This window comes from Rhodamnia argentea, chromosome 4, assembly GCF_020921035.1.
Source record: "Rhodamnia argentea isolate NSW1041297 chromosome 4, ASM2092103v1, whole genome shotgun sequence".
NCBI lineage: Eukaryota > Viridiplantae > Streptophyta > Magnoliopsida > Myrtales > Myrtaceae > Rhodamnia > Rhodamnia argentea.
The window spans coordinates 16,397,503-16,416,739 of record NC_063153.1 but is presented as its reverse complement, the minus strand read 5'-3'; the positions used below and the strand labels follow the sequence as shown (position 1 = coordinate 16,416,739).

Genomic DNA, 19,237 nt, shown 5'->3' with positions numbered 1-19,237 from the left:
AAAATTTAGCGAATGAGATGAACAATCTGAGATTTAATAGCACTCTTTTTAAGGAATTATTTTTACCCCTCAACGTAACAATGATTATCGGCAAAGGTCCTCCTTGATACCACAGGGCCTTCCATAATGGAGTCTAACCCATTTCTTTATTTGAGAGATTATAATAGCTCTCTAACTAATGAAGTATTTCAAAACTTTCCCTTTCGAATTCTCTTTGCTTAAGAGTTAACATCTGTCAATTCTTTATTTCGTCGGAACTCATTTTCAGAGAATGATTCTGGGTGTGATCCTCCGTGATCTCTTTAGTTCAGAATCTTCAGATTCCGACATGCGAAAGAGACCAAAACATAAGACTCAGTCCGATGGTGCTCAACTAACGAATAGGGAAAATTGTAAGAAAAACTCTTACAACTTTTGTCTCCCATGTCAAATATGCTACTCAAGTTTGAAAAACCTTATTTGCCCTCATGCACACCCATAATCTACACCCAGACCCTGCTCCCACACTCTTTTCCCTCCCTCTTTCTCTATCGCCACACATCGCAGCACAGCGCAGCCACCATCGAGAGCCAGCCCGACGGCGTCGAGCAGCTCGACGCTATGGCCCCACGCCAACGTCGATGACGACACCCTCGCCCTCACTTGCTGTCCGCACCCTTCTCCCTCGTCCGTGTGTCCGTCTGTGGCACGAGATCCATGTGGCTCGCGATGGCGAGGTCACCCGAGCTTGGCCTGAGCTTGTTTCGTGCGAGATTGGCCTCGAGCTCTTGAGGGTCACACTGCGAACATAATGATGTGGAAGAGATGATTGAGAAATTTATTTATATTTCGATGTATCCCAACGAAGATTATATTAGCCTATTTTTTTTATACATTAATAAAAAAATCAGCTATATATCATCAAAATAGAGACAGAAAATCAAAGGGAATATCCTAAATATCTCTAATATTGTCCCCCAAAAGCAATGAACAAATCAATTTGAGTTTGAACAAAATCCGGATAGTGTCCCAAAATCTTTGATCGGCGTGAAATCAGAGAGTGGAAATGGTCGAAACCATGGTTGCACAACGTCGAGCATAGTGGATCCATGGCGCGGCTATGCATGGGGTGCGTGTGTTGGCTCCGGCCTTCCACTGACGACAAGATTTTAATACGTTGATCATCTAATGACGGCAAATATGCAGGTGGTATTAGCTTCTCCAAACAAAAAGTGAAAAGTTGAGAATCCAATAACATGCGTCCTTTGTGGTTAGCGTCGAACAGCATGCGTCGTTTGCGGTCAACCGATATGGCTCTACAACAAACAGAATAAGCCATTTGCGATCAACCGATATGGCTCTACAACAAACAGAGTAAGCCAGGCACAGGCACAATTCTAATACCATGTTGGAAATAATGATGCAGAAGAGAGGGTTGAGAAGTTTGTGTATATTTCAATCTGCATCAGTCTATTTATAGACTTCATGAAATAGCTATCTAAAAAAATCAAATCAAACATGTATAATCCTAAATAGCTATAGAGGATATCTGAATATCCTAACACTATTCAACAAGCTCACGAGCCTCAAAAGCTCTATATCATAGCTCGGCCATGGCATCTATCGACACTGGATCGAGGTCGATCTGGCCTTGAGTTGGCTCGGCGACCTTCGCTAGCCCTAGTTCCGAGGTCGGTGACGGTGGCATGCACGGTAGAGAGGGGAGACGCGGTGGTGGGCGCGTCGGGCTTTTTTCCAAATCAAGTTAAAAAAAAAATGATTACCAAATCAAGTGTAAAAAAATTTTATTTACCAAATCAGGTGCCGCTTAGCAGTCTTGGTGCCGAGCCGGCCAAAAAAGCAAAAAAATTACTTGCTCGGCAGTCTAATTGCCAAGTGGGAGGAGAGCATAATTTTTTTAAAAAAAAATTATGCTTGCTCGGCAGTCATACTGCCGAGCAAGACTCAACTTTTCCTTTTTTTAAAAATTTTTTTATTGTTTTCTTTTTTAATCATTTTTTAATTTCTTTTTCTTATTTTATTTTAATCATTTTTTTATTATTCAATTTGTTCTTTGGAATGGATAAAATATTAATGACATTCCTATATAATACAATGTTCCGTGTTAACTAGTGAGCGAACGAACAATTGAGGCCGCGGAGCGAATGCTCGCTCGATCCGCGAGGTCGAGGCTCACTCGTTCGTTCGTTCACTTGCTCACTCGTTCGTTCGTTCACTTGCTTGTTCGTTCGCTCCACAGCCTTGATCATTCATTCGCTCACTTCGTAGGGTTGAGGCTCGTTCGTTCGTTCATTCGTTCGCTCGCTCATGTTTACATTCCATGTCGGAGTAAACCAAGACATCCTGGTCTCATTATAGGGTGAGGAAAGGGACTATCATAATAGAGCGTATGCACCATGTTTATGAATTTAACACACATGTTTACGTTGCGCGTCGTGATTTCCTTGCCATGCCTAGTGCTCAATAGAGCGGACTCACTCGGGAATGCATCTTTCCGTAAATTGGAATTATTTGCAGGAATGAGTTTGGGTGAAGGAACCGGCACGACCATGTCAGACGATGAGGATAAGTTGCAAATGGATTTCTCATGGGATCTTTCCTTCCAACTGAATCCGAAAGGTTTTTGATAGAGAAAGTTCGCCACGAATTAAAATTGAGGATGAGCAAGTGAACGATCGAGGTCGCGGAGCGAACGAATGAGCGAGCAAAAGAGCAAGCGAGCCTCGACCTTGTGGAGCGAGCGAACGAATGATCGAGGCCGCGGAGTGAACGAACGAGCGACCCTCGACCCCCGAGACCGAGCGAGCGAACGAGCGAGCATTCGTTCCGCAGCCTCGATCGTTCATTTGCTCACTTGTTAACGCAGACCATTGTATTATATAGAAATTTCATTAATATTTTGTCCATTCCAGAGAACAAATTGAATGATAAAAAAATGATTAAAAGAAAATAAGAAAAGAGTGCTTGCTCGGCAATATGATCGCCGAGCAAGCATAAATTTTTCTTAAAAAAGTATGCCCTCCTCCCGCTCGGCAACCAGATTGCCGAGCGGGAATAAAAAATTTAAAAAAAAATATGCGCTTTGTCGGCTCGGCGAGAAGACCGTCGAGCGGGCAATGTTTTTGTGCTTTTTTGGCCCGCTCGGCGGTGTGACTGTCGAGTGAGGGACCGCTCGGCATCAAGATCGCCGAGCGGCACCTGATTTGGTAAATAAAATTTTTTTACACTTGATTTGGTAATTATTATTATTTTTTAACTTGATTTTGAAAAAGCCCGGGCGCGTCAAACTGAGCTACCTCTCGGACCGGGGAGAGAGAGTGTGGATCGATGTTGGGCTTTTCCGAGAATGGGGGTAGTTCAGCAAAAATGAAAAGGAAATTTGGTAAATCATTTGTAACCGAGAGAAGCAATTTAACATTCATTGTAATTTATAAGGATGATAGTTAGAAGTTTTAAAACGTGAGGAGGGTATTTGATATGAGAGGTAAAGGTGAAGATAGTATTTATAAAAATCGTACGACAATCAACAACGAGGTCCTAGTCCCCGATTTCATTAGGGACTCGCCGATTGAGACATAAGTATGGAGAACGATTGCACCGAACTAAACTAGACTCCCCAACAGCCAAAATGAGTCACAAGTTCATTTCTTTAACCCATATTTGATAGGTTGAGTTGTTATATGAATTAGTTAAATTCAGTAAATGGGTTTAGAATGGTAAAGCTTTAAATAATATTGGTGTTAAATGGGTTCACAACTTATTTAGACTCAATCCGCCTCTATGACTTTCTTTCGCTTTTAATCGATCTCGCGCTTGCTGACTTTGTGATGTCACTGCAGTTTGGGTACATATATTATTAGATTTGATTAAAAGTGATTTAGAAGATCGATCGGATATGGATTGATAAATTTGTGTTGCATGAAAAATGGGTCAAAATGGATTAAATTGGTTAATTCAGATTGGACCATTTTCTATCCTATCTAAACTCGATCGGACCCCATCCGTTTGATGAGTCTACTAGACTCTTATCGAGAAAGGCCTATGTTCACTAAGTTAAAATGAAGCAGTAAATTCAAATCACAATGAAGTGAAGCGTAACATCGAGAAAGAGAAATCGAGACACAATGTTTTATATTGGTTCACCCTTAAATTAGGGTTACGTTCAACATATGATTTAACTATAATTAGCATATCGCACCTCTTGTTACATTATTCAATTGCAAGGGAAAAAGAGAGAATATAACAGTAATTATTCATGGACCTAAGCTCAAACTACCAATGAAAAATTATAGGCTCAAATTATAAAACCCCTATGGCGGTTCGGGGGTGCTACCCTTGCACTCGGACGACTCCCGGTCGCTCAATAATAAGCGAGACCCCCGTGTTTTTCTATCGATGGAGAGTATGAACCACACCTCAGTAAGAATGGCATTGAAAATGAGAATGCATTATCTCCAAAGGGAATGAAAATGTTGTAAAAATCCGAATAAATTATTAAAGGGACTGTCGAAGCCAAACTTACGTTAAAAGTGAGTTCTTAATGAACAAATAAATCAGAATTACGTGAAAGAGCCCACTTAGCCGAAGCATGAGCAAAATAGTAGCGGGTGTTCTAAGGACCATGCCAATGATGTCAGTGAAAGGTGCTGTGCACATTAAATTTAATTCGGTGGTTCATGGGCTCCTCCTCCAATGGTCATAAATTGACATTTCAACATATCACTTGAGAATTAATTTCAGAATTAAAATAAAACCGGGAAATAAAAGTACCTTTTCATATTTTTATAAGAAATGCCAAGTGCCAAAAAATTTCTTTTTTTTTTTTTTTTGGTTTAAGAGAATGATAGAACACAACCCGGCTCCACGAGCGGCTTCACGGTACTCTAATGATCGATAAATATAAGCTGCTCCATAGCAGACCTAATCCATATGTTTAAATTTGAAGGCGAAAAAGATATATTGTTCTTTCTTAACTATAATGTTATAAATAACCGATACAAGGGCCGAATAGAAAAGGGGTAAGTACAGAGCCCACTTTCTGAAAAATTAGCCTAAGTATCGGAAAAGATATACCTGTCCTATTGTCTTCCTTATTCGACCCCCCAAATTCTCAAAAAAAGACTTCTGAATTTAACATTAAAAAATGGGAAATTTTCAAAAAAGGGCCTGGAGTGGCCTCGTTTTCTCAAAAAAGGGCCTAGAGTGAATATCGTTTCAAATAAGGGCCCGAAGTGCTCAAATCATTTCAAATAAGGGCCTAATCGAAGGATAATTTTGTCTTTTAAACTTATGGCCTTTTCTTTTCTGTTTTTCTTTTTTTCTCCTCCCCTCCCCTCCCCTCCTGTTCATCATCTCTTCTGACTTGAATGCACGGTGGTCTTCGTCTTCCATCTACCGACGCACTCGGGGAAAGAGAGAGAGAGACCAAGGGTTGGGTCGTTCCTTCATTTCTTTCCCTCGCGACGAATGGATTGATCGGAAGTGAGGCTTTGAGCCGGTCTTGCGGAGGGATTTCGTTGCGTGTTTCCGAATGGTGGAGAGATTTTGTGGACCAGCGATAAAGAAACCGTAAAAACGAGGCGTTCCGATGGTGACCAATAACAATAACTCATCGGAGATGCCAGAAGAGCCGAGCATCGACACCGACAAAGCTCAACTACGAGATCTTCTCAATCCTCGAGAGCAAGTTCCTCTTCGGCTACGACGACCCCAAGCTCTGGGTCCCCAAGCAAATGAACCCAAAAACCACCCGCCGACGCCGACGTGGACAATAACAACCCCTCCGCCATCAAGAACCAGCGAGGCAAAATCTGCATCCTTGCCGTTGACTGCGGCGGCATGCGGGGCATGCTCCCCGGCAAAGCCCTCGCCTATCCGGAGCGCACCCTCAAGTCGAAGTTTGACAACCCGGACGCCAGCATCGTTGACTACTTCGACGTCGCTGCGGGCACCGGTGTAGGTGGCATCCTTACCACCACGCTCTTCGCCACAAAGGACCACACCCGCCCGATTTTCCGGGAAAACGACATGTGGAAGTTTCTCGCCGACCACGGCCGGAAGTTCTACCGCTCACGGCCCGTCTCCAGCTCGGGTGGGTTCCTGCGGGGGGGTTCCGCTCCACGTTGTCGGCGACGGCCGCACCGGAGAGGCTCGTGAGGGAGTCCTTCGGTGACGGGCGGGAAGGGAGCCGACGCCGAGGGACACGCTGAAGCCGGTTCTGATGCCGTGCTACGACTTGACAAGTTCAGCACCACTCCTGTTCTCGCATGCGAACACGTTGGAAATGGACAGGTTCGACCGACTTCCAGCTCTGGGAGGTGTGCCGGGCCACGTCGGCGGAGCCTAGCGTCCCGGAGCCGGTGCGGATGCGGTCGGTGGACGGGCGGACGCGGTGCGTGGTGGTGGGAGGGACGTTGGCGATGAGCAACCTCGCGGCGGCGGCGATCACGCACGTGCTGGGCAACAAGTGGGAGTTCCCGTTGGTGCGAGGGATGGAGGACTTGTCGAAGAAGACGTGCTGGAGGAGACGATGAACAGGGGAGGGGAGGGGAGGAGAAAAAAAAAGAAAATAGAAAAGAAAAGGCTAAAAGATTAAAAGACAAAAATGTCCTTCAATTAGGCCCCTATTTGAAACGATTAAAGCACTTCGGGCCCTTATTTGAAATGATGTTCACTCTAGGCCCTTTTTTGAGAAAATGAGACCACTTCGAGCCCTTTTTTGAAATTTTCCCTTAAAAAATCTTAATCATAACATTTGGGATTAAGTTAAGTGTATATTGCGTCGAAAGATTGTACGCTAGTATTGGATTGATGACTACTTCTCCATTAATTTTTCGGCCACCTAAGTACTTTAGTAATATCAGTTATCTTCTCTATAAAAGCTGGCAGCACTCTATTGATCTTTTGATCATGTGTTTATAGTCTTAATTTGTTGACAGTTTTTATCAGACTTTAGAAAGAATTAAGTTTTAAGTTTACCAAATCATAATGCATAATTGACTGATGAAGAGAGATGGCGTATATCATAGGAAGAGTAGCTATCGCATAGATAGAACTTTAAAAGCGAATGACACAAAATTAAAAAGAAAGATCAGCGAAAACTAAATTAAAGAATGTGGAGAGAGACCAAACGTTGATCTTTTCCTCAATGAGTATAGTGATAATAATCCATTTATCAAACGATTAGCTCCTTTTCGAATCAGATCGCGAAGCATGCACTAGCCAGAGGAAAACGATGGATGAACCATAAATTATTTGATTAGTCTTTGTCTAGCGAAATCAATAAAAAGAGGGTTCAACACTTCAACTCCTTTTTTGTTTTCTACCAAATGGGTCACATTTAAATTGCAGAAATATCATGAAGATCTACTTTTCCAAATCCATTATTATACACATGTTGCTTGACAATGTAGATAGAGTGTAAGTATCTCTTGTGATGCTTCCATCTCTACTGCATTGATATTTATGTTGTAATGCTGGTGGTCCATGGAGTAATGAGAGAAGGCTAGACCATTGAAATGACATAATTTCGTTGTCGAGAGAATCAAATTGGTCCTTGCGAAGAATATACAATGGATAAAATGAAAAATCGGTCCTACTTATGTATATATCAAAGTTTGGTCCATCCTTTTTATTGAATACAATAAGAGCACTCTCTCTAGAATTACGCCTATGTGCGTGTTTTGCAAGTTGTACTTATCTATCGTTTCTGCTTTTGCGTTCAGTTTAAGTAATCAATGAAGTTAATACAATTGTATTAATGCGGAAATTATCAAGGTACCTGCCCTTTGTAGCAGCACAACAATAAGCCGCAGAGGGTAGATCTCGGATCGCCCCTCTTTCCGATTTTTCATCCTTCAACCTAAGAACAAGCTAAATTGAGTTCTTTGCAGTTATAATGAGTAGAGATGTTAGCTTTTTTTTCTTGTTGGCTCTTATCTTAAACCCCTGAAAGGGATTGGCTCCGCTGATCCAATCATTAAAGAGAACTTCGGAAGCGTTTATCCAAATGTCCCTAAACTTCCAACTTGACCGATCTATAAAATATTTTGGGATGAGCCTAAACTCAGTACAAGAAATCTGGAAAAAATGTACCAAAAAAGTCATAAACATGTTGTATTAGTGCCACTTCTTTTCTTTTTTTTTTTTTTTTTGTCGGAAAAAAGCTTCATTCATCATTCTTAATCAAAAGTTATTAGATACACCAGAGTGAGCTTAACCCCAAAGAGCCTGAGGTGGGTTAGAGACCTAATTAGAGGGGAGGATGTTTTGGATTTGGGCTTTGACGACGCAATCCGCAACCTTATTTTGGGTCCGCGAACAATGAACAAGCTGGAGGCCTGGAATACTGATAAGGAGCTGGTGACATTCCTTGATAAGCACGTGGACATCCCAGGGTGACTGATCTGCTCCATGAAGTATATTTACAAGAGTTAAACTAAAGTGTTAAACAGTTAGACTCCGCTATGACTCTTGCTAACCCTCGGGGAGGACACCCATTTCACCGCTTGGAGCAGCGCTAGGGTTTCGGCATGAAGAGCCGATCGAACCCCGAACGGAGTTCGCGTGGCCGTCGATGAGCCTCCCAGTGGAGTCTCGGCACATCCACCAGATGGCGCCGATTGCTTCACCCTTCAAGAACGAGCCATCTACGTTTATTTTGTGGGTACTGGTACTCGGGGGAGCCAGATTTGGAGTTTGTCACTGTGCTCTTTTGGCAAATTTGGAAGGAGAGAAACAATTCCGTCCTCAGAGGGAGGAAACCAAATCCAAGTCATAGATTTTTTTTTTTGTCAAAAGTTTTAGACCTTTCAATTATGCCAATTAAATCCTAAAACTTTTGCATTTACGTCAATTGAGTCCATACTCTAATTTTCGCCAAAAATCGTTGACGTGGACCCCGGCCGTCCTATGTGGCATGACCGGTGCTGGCATTGACATTTTTAATAAATTTTTTTAGAATACAAATAAATCTTTTATTATTTTTTCTTTTTTTCAGTTTCTTCTTTCGTTTTTTCTTTCATTTTGGCCAGCAAAGGCCCGCAAGCCCTCGTGACGCTAGTGACGGCTGCCTCACCGAGAGCTGGTGGGGCGACGAACGACTTCGGCGAGGGCCTCCCCGGCTCTCGACGAGGCCGTAATAGCCTGAGGCTACAACAGACAAAGTGGCCCTTGCTTAGATTTGGCAAGGGACGGGACCCTCGTTAGAGAAGGGCTTGCCAGCCAAAAAAGAGGAAAAAAAAAAGGTATTTAATTTTTTTTTAAAAAAATATCCACGTCATCGCTAGTCACGCCATATAGGACGAATACATTCACGTTAGCGATTTTTGGTCAAAATTTTCCGGATTGACTCAATTGACATAAATGCAAAAGTTCTAGGATTAAATTGGCATAATTTAAAGGTTTAGAACTAAATTGACATCAATACAATAGGTTTAGAACCTTTTTTTATATTTTTTCCTAAAATCTCTAGATCCAAGATAGGAGATCACCTTATCACTCGATTTGAGAGCACAACAACACAATATCAATCATCAAGTATATGTCACTAAGAAGAATCACTGTAATGGAGGAAATGTCAATCAATCATTTGGGGAGAAAAGTGTCAAAAAAGTCATAAACCTCTTGCATTAGTGTCAATTCTGTCCTAAATTTTTTATTGGTGCCCATTTAGTCTTAAACATTTTGCATTGAGACAATCCAGCTAATTTTGGCCAAAAACTCGGCGACGTGGAGGTCGGTATACCTACATGACAGGACTCGTGTTGACATAGATATTTTTTAATATTTTTAAATATTTTTGGTAATTTTTTAAATGATTGAGAGAAAAGAAAAAGAAGAAAAAATCCAAAAATTATTAATATTATTAAAAATATCCACATCAGCACCAATCATGTCACGTAAGACAACTGATGTCCCCGTGAGCGAATTTTAAGGTCAAAATTGGCCGGATTGACTCGATCGACACAAATACAAAAGGTTTAAGACCGAATGGGCACCAATGCAAAAGGTTTAGGACTAACACCAATAAAAGGTTTACTATTGAATTAACATTAATGCAACAGGTTTAAGACTTTTTTGAAACTTTTCCCCTCATTTGGCTATAGTACAATATTTTTTAAACATATTGCTTAATAATTTACATTTTCCTAGCAGAATATTCTACATGATTTCAAGTGATTGTAGCTGAATCTCAGTCTAACGTGTGAACCAATTCATCTTTTGGGAGCACGTACCAAAACGGAGACTTTTACCAACGGATCAAGAATTCACATAATCGTAAAAGCCGTTAACAAACACTAATTAATGATGTCAAACTTCCCTCAACACATGCTCACTTCAATAACGAGGATATCGATATACTCTAAACAACGAGTATTCAACCGCTTTTTGAACAAATTATTTCAAGCAATTTAATATTTTGAATCATGCATTATATGTAAATGAGTAATTATCATGCGTGCACTGAGATTAGTGCCATGCCATGAGCTGACATTCAATTTAACACTCAAATGCATGTAAATGAGCATACTGACCCTTTTTTTTCTTTTGGGTGGGAGAGCATACTGATCTTACAATGTAAAAATACTACATTAGAATCTCACCGATATATGCATGTGAGTATTTATTTATTCCTTATTCGTACTGGCCATGACGCATCTCGACTACTATGGCATCTCTATTGATTAGGCATTATCACCACCAACTTGTGAAAGATGGAATCATAAACGATGGTAAGAACACCATTGTATAAATATATGACGATGGCTATTTCTATTATGCATAAGCGGAAGAGTTACCAAAAAAGTCCCGAATCTATTGTAATTGTGTCAATTCAGTCCATTTAGCCGGTTGATGATGATGTGAATTTTTTTTTAATAATATTTTAATATTTTTTGAACTTTGTAAATATTTTTAAACTTTTAAATAATTTTTGTCCATATTTTTTTGTCCACGTGCCCTTGAGCGAGGGCCTGCGAGCCCTCGTCGGCCGTTGGAGAGTGTTCGCAGCCATTGGGTAAGGGTTCGTAGCCGCTAGGCAATGGCATGTAGCCTCCTACCGGGCCTAACCAAAATAAAGAAAAAAATTGTTGAAAATTTTGGAAAATATTAAAATATAATTAAAAATTTACCACGTTAGCGCCGGCCAGCCAAATAGGCTGAATTGACACAAATAAAAAAATTTAGAACTCGACTAGCAAAAAAAAAAGTTTAGGACTGAATTGATATAATTACAATAGGTTTAAAACTTTTTTTTTTTAAATTTTCTCGGTATAAGCCATGTCATATCCCGTATGAATCATAGGGCTTCATGTCCTCTCAACTTGTAGAGACCTGTTTAAGATGGTAGAGCATTTATTTTATTTTTTCCAGAGTCTTATATACATGTTCATACAAGGGAGTTTCACTCTCCAACAAATAAGCCATGGCAAAAAGGCCTCCTCACATGGCTTCACTCACACACAATTAATTACCACATAACAAACGCCATGTATATTTCATAGCGGCATTTGCCATTTGCATGTGAAAAGGCCTTAATTTCTTAGCATTTCTCATGTATACAATGGCAATTAGATAAATATGTTCATATGAACATATACACCTTCATCCTCTTTTAACCTCCTTTGCAAATCCATAGAATATTAGAGCAGACTTTTCTATTAATCGCTTTTCTTAAAATTTAAGTAGTTCTTACAATTCTTCGTTTCTAAGACATGATGGAGTAGTCCATACTATTGTTGACCCCGAAAATGACCATTTTGGATGGCTAATCCGTACCTTTGTTAGAAAATTGGTAAGTTGATCAATCGGTCAACAATTAGTTAGAAACTCGATAGCCTGGCCCGAAAATTGGCAAGCTGGTCAGAATCAGTAAAATGGTAAGAATAGATAAGTAGATCGGCCAATCAACACTTAGTCAGAAAATCGACAACTTGCCCGTTGCCAATAATTGCACATCGGTCGCCGATAGCTACGACCATCAATCCCCATCCATCAATCGTTGGTCATGATCGCCAGTAGCCGCAATGATGGCCAACCATTGGTCTCTGTCGTCAATGAGGAATATTCTTCAAGAAAACCAAAAAAAAAAAAAAATTGTCTTTAAAAACAATGAAAAGTGAATTTTACTTGGAGGAAAATATGTTTAGAATGGGAGTCCATGTGAGGATTTTGTGTTTCATGGAATAGACGAAGGGATGTCTCTTCTTAAAAACATTGAATCATGGACTGACCTGGGGGTGTCAAACCATGTGGGTTGGATTGGGTTTGAGTTGAGTCAAATATGGTCCGATTCACATTGATTCATTTAACTCGTTTTGACTCATTTTCATGCAGAAAAAATTTAATGACCCATACCTAACCTAACCCAACCCATACCCAACTCATACCCGACCCGAGCCGTATTACTTAAATACTTATATATTTAATGAAATCACGAAATACTTCTTTCTTATAATTTGTTAAAAGAATAATATTACTAAAACACTTTCATACAATATAAATCCAGTGAAAACTTTTTACAATTGTTCAAAAAATTATTTTTTATTTTTTAGAAAGTATTTTTTATTTTCTATTTTCTTTTCCATTTTCCCCTCCGAAATTCGGCGGGTTGGCGATAGGGGTAGACGGCATGAGCGTTGGTTGGCGGACAATGGCGGTAAATCTACTTTGGCGGTGACATTCTACTTCTGTGAATAGTTTTCATATTTTCAATTTCATTTTAATTTTTCTTTCTTTTTTCCTTATAAAAATTAAAAAACATAAAAATATAAACTAATGAATTTTACGGGCAAAGTGAATTGTAAATGGATTGAGTTTGTCGAGGCTAAATGAGTTGTAAATGGGTTCAACCGACATATAATAGTCTTAAAATTCATATCAATTTACAACCCATTTATTAGAATTGGCTGATCCATTTTTGACCCGTTGCATTGAATATGGGTTAAAATATGGTTCTCCACCCATATTGACACCTCTAGACTGGTCTTATCACGTAAGCCAACCTCGAATTTCAAAGGAGCACAACAGCATGCATGGACTCTCAGGCGATGGAGAGCCCACCATTTGACTCACCTGGATTCTCGAAACACTGCTTCATAAGCCCATTCGAAGTCGGTCTCCTTATTCATAACATTAACATTCCTCCCCCCCTTCCATACGGCCCATCTGATTCTGAGAAATCTACCAACGTTAATATGGTCATCCATCATGTTTGCTGCCCAGGTCCCAGGAAGACCTCCCCTAGGAATAAGGCATGATTCGTGCAGAGCCGGCCTTTGGATTGCTAGATCGCCTCAACGCACCGTGTATCTCAAAGCCTTGAAGAACCACCGCACGACACGACTCCTATAAGTCCCACAATCGCTAACTGCAATAGTCTCTGAATGTGTTCGAGACTAAAAGCACACAAGCCTTACGATCTTAAGAGTTCCTCAGGAAGAAATCGCAGGTGCTTTGATTTGAACCAAGGCCCTAAACAAGAAGACAAGTGCACTCGCTGCGTCAACTATCCCTTCCCTTCCATCTTACAAACTCACCATTACCATGCCACACCGGAAAACTGATTCATCGAACGAATACACCACACATGAGACGTGCCCGCGGTCCCTCGCTCTAACAACATCAGGAAGGAAACCCGTCGCATCCCGAAACAATTACTCGAGTGGTAGCCTCTCCACATATGTATCACATACAACCACTCTCCACTCTCCCACAGCTGAGTTCAGCGGTGGAAGATGGTGGTAAGAGAATTTAAGGAAGCTGAGTAAGTCCTCTTCGACGCTCAGGCTACTAATATGAATCTAAAGCATAATGATAGAACAACAGGGGCAAAGGCAGAAGAGCAACTGAATGAAATGAAGCGGAACAGAGAAACTGAACATTGGTAAAAACTCATGTCATTGATTATTTTCTCTCTACATTGTTCTTCTTTACAACAAATCCGAGGAGGTGCCGAGTTAATTAGGTCATATAAGGATATTAACAGAGGTCAAAACTTGATATCTAAGGGCTATTTTTACACGGGGAAAGGGAAAAAAACATGGAGATAGGAGGGCCATATTAAGATGCAGCAGCTAGAGGAGGCAATTGAGAAGCTCCTCGGACAAAACTTGGAGGCGACGCTGTCATGGTATCGTCCCTAACCTCTTCATTGTCATCGCCTTCTTCTTCTTCTTCTTCTTCTTCGGCATCCCACAAGAAGTGAGCATACGAAGCCATAACATAACTGCACCACCACCAAAACCAAAATCGCTCAATACAAAAAACTTCGAAAAGCCATACACGAACCGTACTTGCAATTTCAAGAACAACCATAGCGGTAGCCATAACGTTCAAATCAGTTCAACTAATCCTTTCTCTTTCTCTAGTCATGTCCAGGTTCCAGTCACAAATCACAGAACTCACCAACTTACCGAAACAACAATGCTTTTTTAAATTCACGAACGACCAAATCTGTTCAGCTTAATCCTGTTCTGTCTCTAGTTATGTCCAAGCATTCAGGCTCGAACACAAAATTGAATCCTCTTAATAGCTGCCAAGATTGCTTACCAATCATCAGGGGCGGCTTCAACGGCCTGATCAAAGTAATTCTGTGCACGTTCCGAGTCCTTATGGCTCTGCCATATCAGGTCTGCATACATGGACAGGACGTTTCCATCTTTCGGGTTCGCTAGAATTGCTCTCCCACAGTACTCTTCGGCCTTGTCGAAATCACCTCGAACCTAATTCCGATTTCAAACCAAAATTCATTAGAATAGAGGACTAGCTACACATCTCATGCTCCACCATCAAAGTCACATGGATGAACAAAGCACAGAGATAAACAGTTCAAGTCAATGTTTCAAAAAGGCTGTTGCTCTAGAATCCAATCCACCGATGTCAATATGCATATTTACATCAAATAGGTCCAATCCCTTCTGATAGAGAAGGAAGCCCACACAATTTATAATTTTCCGCTAAAATCCCATTTTTTATTAGAAAAATTTAGTCTTTTTTCTCCAAGAAGGAAAAAAAAAAAAAAAGGAAACAAATCCATCAAATTAAAAAAAAAAAAAATGACCATCTTCTAACAAAAGCGTACCTCTTTCAAGAACCTCGCGTAATTGCTAAGAATGAGGGCATTCCCAGGATCAGCCTCAATCATCCTCTTATAGTACGAATCCGTGCCCTCCTTCCCGCGATTCGCATCCCAATCCTCGAACCTCCCCCCGCCGTCACCGCCGTCCGAACTCCCGCCACCGCTCCCTCCCCCGCCGCAAATCTTGCCACCCCCGGCGCCGCCGACGTCGCCGCCGACCAGAAGGCTCAAGAAACCAGCGTCGCCCACCCGGATCTGGCACTCCTCGGGGACCGCCCCACCGAACCCCAGCTCTTCCCTCTCCTCCTCCAGCGCGAGGCCATTAAGGAGCCCCGCGATCGGCTTCCTCTTCGGCACCGGGATGTCGTGCAGGTTCGACTCCGACCGGACCCTGGCGACTCTCTTGCTGGCGAAGTCCTCGACGGGCGAGTAAGAGGCGGTCAGCGAGAGGGACCGGGTGCGGTTCATGGGGTGGACGGCCTCGGGCACGGGCAAGGAGTCCGTGTGGGGCGCCCATGAGTTGAGGACTGGTGTTGATGCACTCCGCAAAAGCATCTTCTTTTTCCGTCTTTCTTTTTCCGATCTCAGAAAACAGGGCACAGAGAGAGAGAGAGAGAGAGAGAGAGAGAGAGAGTCGCTCTCTGAGACGGTGAGATGCAGAGGCCGAAGAAGAAGAGGCGCAAAAGATGATTTTTATAGGAAGAGGAGAGTGGGAGTGCGGATTACATCGTGGCCGTCGATTTGAAGTCCATCGAAGAGTTGGAAATGATTGGGGGTTTTTCGGGGGAAAAGGTGCGCGTGAATGTTGTGACGCACGTTGTATTTTTCCTCCATGCCCGGTTTCTGAGAAATGCCTCCTTGGTTGTCGTTTTGACCTTCGGTCGCAATTCATGCCGTGTCGTATTCCGTTGATCATTTGAGGGAAAATAACATAAAGTGGTGCGTGAACTTTGACTCAATGCTCAATATAAATTTTAAAATTTTAATTTATTCAACGTGATTTTTAAATTTTAGCATAATATATAATGTGCTTCCCGATCTGTTAATTTGTTTAATATTTAATTTAGTTCCTAGACAATATGAAAATATTAAATATTTTTCTTGATCTTAAATTAATGGAAAGAATATATTGAATATTTTCATATAATTTAGAGGCTACATTAAGTTAAACTTCAAGGACCACATTGTATATTCGACCAAGGTTCATGGATCATTTTTGACACTATCTGACTATTCAACACCACTCGAACATGATTACAAAGCTTATCTCCCATTAAGGTTCTGTTTGTGTGTTTCACGAAAAATATCTTTCCGAATAAGTTTATAGGATTTTTCACGGTTTGGTCCATAAAAAATAAAACTAGTCAAGAAAAATATTTCCTGTCAATGAAGAAATGCATTCAAAAGTGGAGAAAATGATTTCCTATTTTTGAAAAGAGGAAACCATTTTCCCTCCTCTCTCTTTCACCCGACCAAACACATTCCTTTTAAGTATTTGTTTATATTTCTTTTCTTTAAAAAAATTAGTTTTTTTAATTTTATTTTATTTTTATATTCTTCCTTTGCGTTAATTTTTCCTTCTTCTTCGCCGATCACCGGCCGCCGAAGAAAATGTTACATTATTCACCGAAGAAAATGCATTCAAAAGTGGAGAAAATGATTTCCTATTTTTAAAAAGAGGAAACCATTTTCCCTCCTCTCCCTTTCACCTGACCAGGCACATTTTGCCGCATGCATTCCTTTTAAGTATTTCTTTATATTTCTTTTCTTTAAAAAATTAAAATTAAAATTAATATTTTATTTTTATGTTCTTTCTTTCTTTTAATTTTTCCTTCTTCTTCGACCGGTCATTGGCAGTCGAATAAAATGTTACATTATTCGCGAAACGAACGGAGACCATGAATAAAAATGCATCGATTCTGCTTTTGACCTATACGTAGATTCGTATTCGAGTCGTATATTCGTTTCGAGCTAGGATACTAGAGCATGGTCAGGCAAGAAAGGCAAATGGGAAAGGATTGGATCGAACAAATTGCCCAAACATTAATAAAAACGATCTCGAGTGGACCTTGATTTTTTGGAATTGGCGTTATTAAATTGAACTCGCGATAAGCAAAGCGAGAATTAAAACGAGGAATTTGACATACTTTAGTGGACGGGCTCGTTCATCTTCCTTCGGTTTTCGTTGTACGGTCGACAACGCATTGCAGTTGCATTATCGCTCGGTGGGGCCCCCCCGCCCTCCCCCCTCGATTAAGATGGGATTCACCCGAGCTGGGGGGCGGCCGCCGCCATCCCGCTCGCACGCGTGATGGAGCGGCGACGGTCGAGATCCTCTTTCGGAATACGGCGGGCAATGATCATTTCGGCCTCGAATGTCCCCTCCATGTTGGGCAGTATTAACGGTTTTGCCACTGCTGGGCAACGATTGGCTGGGCTTCGCGGTTGTGGGCCCCAGTGGTCGCGCTGGGCTCGAATTTGATTTGTCAACTCGATTTATCTTTCTAATTCGGCGATAATGGAACACACATGAAAAGCCCATCGGAGTCACTCGAGTTAAAAAGTATTTTTAAGCTCGGGGTCCACTCGTTTGAGTAATCTGATCTATTAAAAAATCGGAGAGGATCAGGCTAAATTCGAACGATTCGCATAGTCAAGATTGTAAAGCTCGCGAGCCTGACATGATCGGTCCCGAATACTCCATAATGATCCGAGGATCAACTTATAGAATTTTAGTTCCGGGAAAAAAAAATTTGTATAACTTTTTTTTGACTGGATAGACAAGTTTCGGCAGCTAGTAACGTGCGCCATCCTTAGGTCCGGTCTCGGTCCACCCATTGATAGCCCTCTACTAGCAATGGGCCGCTCGAATCGTGCGCGCCATGCTTGATACGGCGACTCGCGCTCGAGACTCGGGCGAAGAAGACAAGCGCGCTTAATAATTCTGCGATGGAATTGAAAGGAGGGACACGATAGGGTGGAGCCCGGCAGGTGGATTCAACGGTGCGAGGTCGAGCCATGGGTCACGGCCGTCGCACGTCAGGGGATCGAGAGGCCAAACCTGTGGGCGGACGCACTCCGCCCACTAAGACAGATTTTTAGGGGCCCCAATTGGAAGTGTGATTGGCCATGGGCGCGATCCCAAGTCGGCCTGGATCAGGGGCAGCTCGGTCATTTCACATTCGCGTGGAGACATCAGAGATATTTTTTTTTTTATATTGTTATTATTTTAATTTCCCATCTTTTTCACTTTTGTCTATTTTGGGGTCTTGGGTCGCGGTGTTTTGTCGTTTTCCGGAAGACTTTTTGTTACTCCTCGGAAAGGGATGGGAGCCTAGGACAATCAGAATTTTGCCATAATAAGAAAGGAAAGGACTAAACTATGTGGGCATATATAATGAACTAGACTCCCATTTTTCACGAGCAAAAAAGTACCTGAACCGTAAGGAAGGAAGGAAGGGGAGACTTCTCTTGCGGGTTGGCCGCCACCGTGTTTAGGCTAGATTTAAATTGAATTTGACAAGGCATCACACGACAACCCGAGATTCGTTTCGACCGATGGGTCACGTCGAGATAAAGTGTGCAATTGGGAAGGTGGTTTTTGTCCGTAGGTGCAATTGGGAGTCACTTTTGTTAGAGCGATCAACGCTTTCTGTTTTCTATCTCTGGAATATCAAGTTCACAGTAGATTTAGGAAAGGCCGCCGTGCAAATTGCTCAAGGCCTCCTTTCACTGAAAATCGTAATCCTCGTGGTCAAGGTCTACTCGAACGTGAGGATACTCTTGCACCGAGTGATTAACAGATGTCGCTTCAAACTCTAACGCACAACGAGACTCTTTACAATAATTAAAAGGAGTCTATGAACCGGATAATGTCATTTTGAGTTAGAAAATATGGCCTGCCTTTCGGCCTCCCCTTTTACCCATTCAAAAGAAGTTTCGGAAGAGGTCGATGATGGAGAAAACCAGAGAAAACCTCAAGGGAATCTCCATCTACGAAAAGTTGATGATAACAGCAGAATATGAAAAGAGATCTGCTTTCAAGATAGAAAATCTTCTGCAAGGACCACCACAGAGAGAGAGAGAGAGAGTGTCTGAGAAGGAGAGAGACTTTTCAATTTTGTGTGAAGGAGATTCCATATGATTTTTTGGGCAGGC

General features: G+C 41.6%; 1 protein-coding gene and 1 pseudogene across 1 annotated transcript; one reads left to right on the top strand and one right to left on the bottom strand.

The window, feature by feature from the left end:
• The first annotated feature begins 5,438 nt into the window (after window positions 1–5,438).
• Window positions 5,439–6,533, top strand: LOC115731434 (annotated as a pseudogene).
• A 7,343-nt stretch (window positions 6,534–13,876) lies between these two features.
• On the bottom strand, window positions 13,877–15,750 carry LOC115729804. The gene is made up of 3 exons (XM_030660432.2): window positions 15,083–15,750; window positions 14,551–14,723; window positions 13,877–14,227 (listed from the first exon to the last, which is right to left on the bottom strand). Exons 1-3 carry the CDS (start codon window positions 15,632–15,634, stop codon window positions 14,062–14,064), a joined length of 891 nt encoding a protein of 296 aa, XP_030516292.2. The 5' UTR covers window positions 15,635–15,750; the 3' UTR covers window positions 13,877–14,061.
• Window positions 15,751–19,237: the final 3,487 nt, after the last annotated feature.

Bases quoted from the DNA above. Each gene is read 5' to 3' on its own strand.
- LOC115729804 (XM_030660432.2), bottom strand. From the start codon at position 15,634: ATGCTTTTGCGGAGTGCATCAACACCAGTCCTCAACTCATGGGCGCCC. The intron at 14,724-15,082 runs GTACGCTTTTGT...AATCGGAATTAG, and splicing joins ACGCGAGGTTCTTGAAAGAG to GTTCGAGGTGATTTCGACAA. The intron at 14,228-14,550 runs GTAAGCAATCTT...GTGGTGGTGCAG, and splicing joins GAAGCCGCCCCTGATGATTG to TTATGTTATGGCTTCGTATG.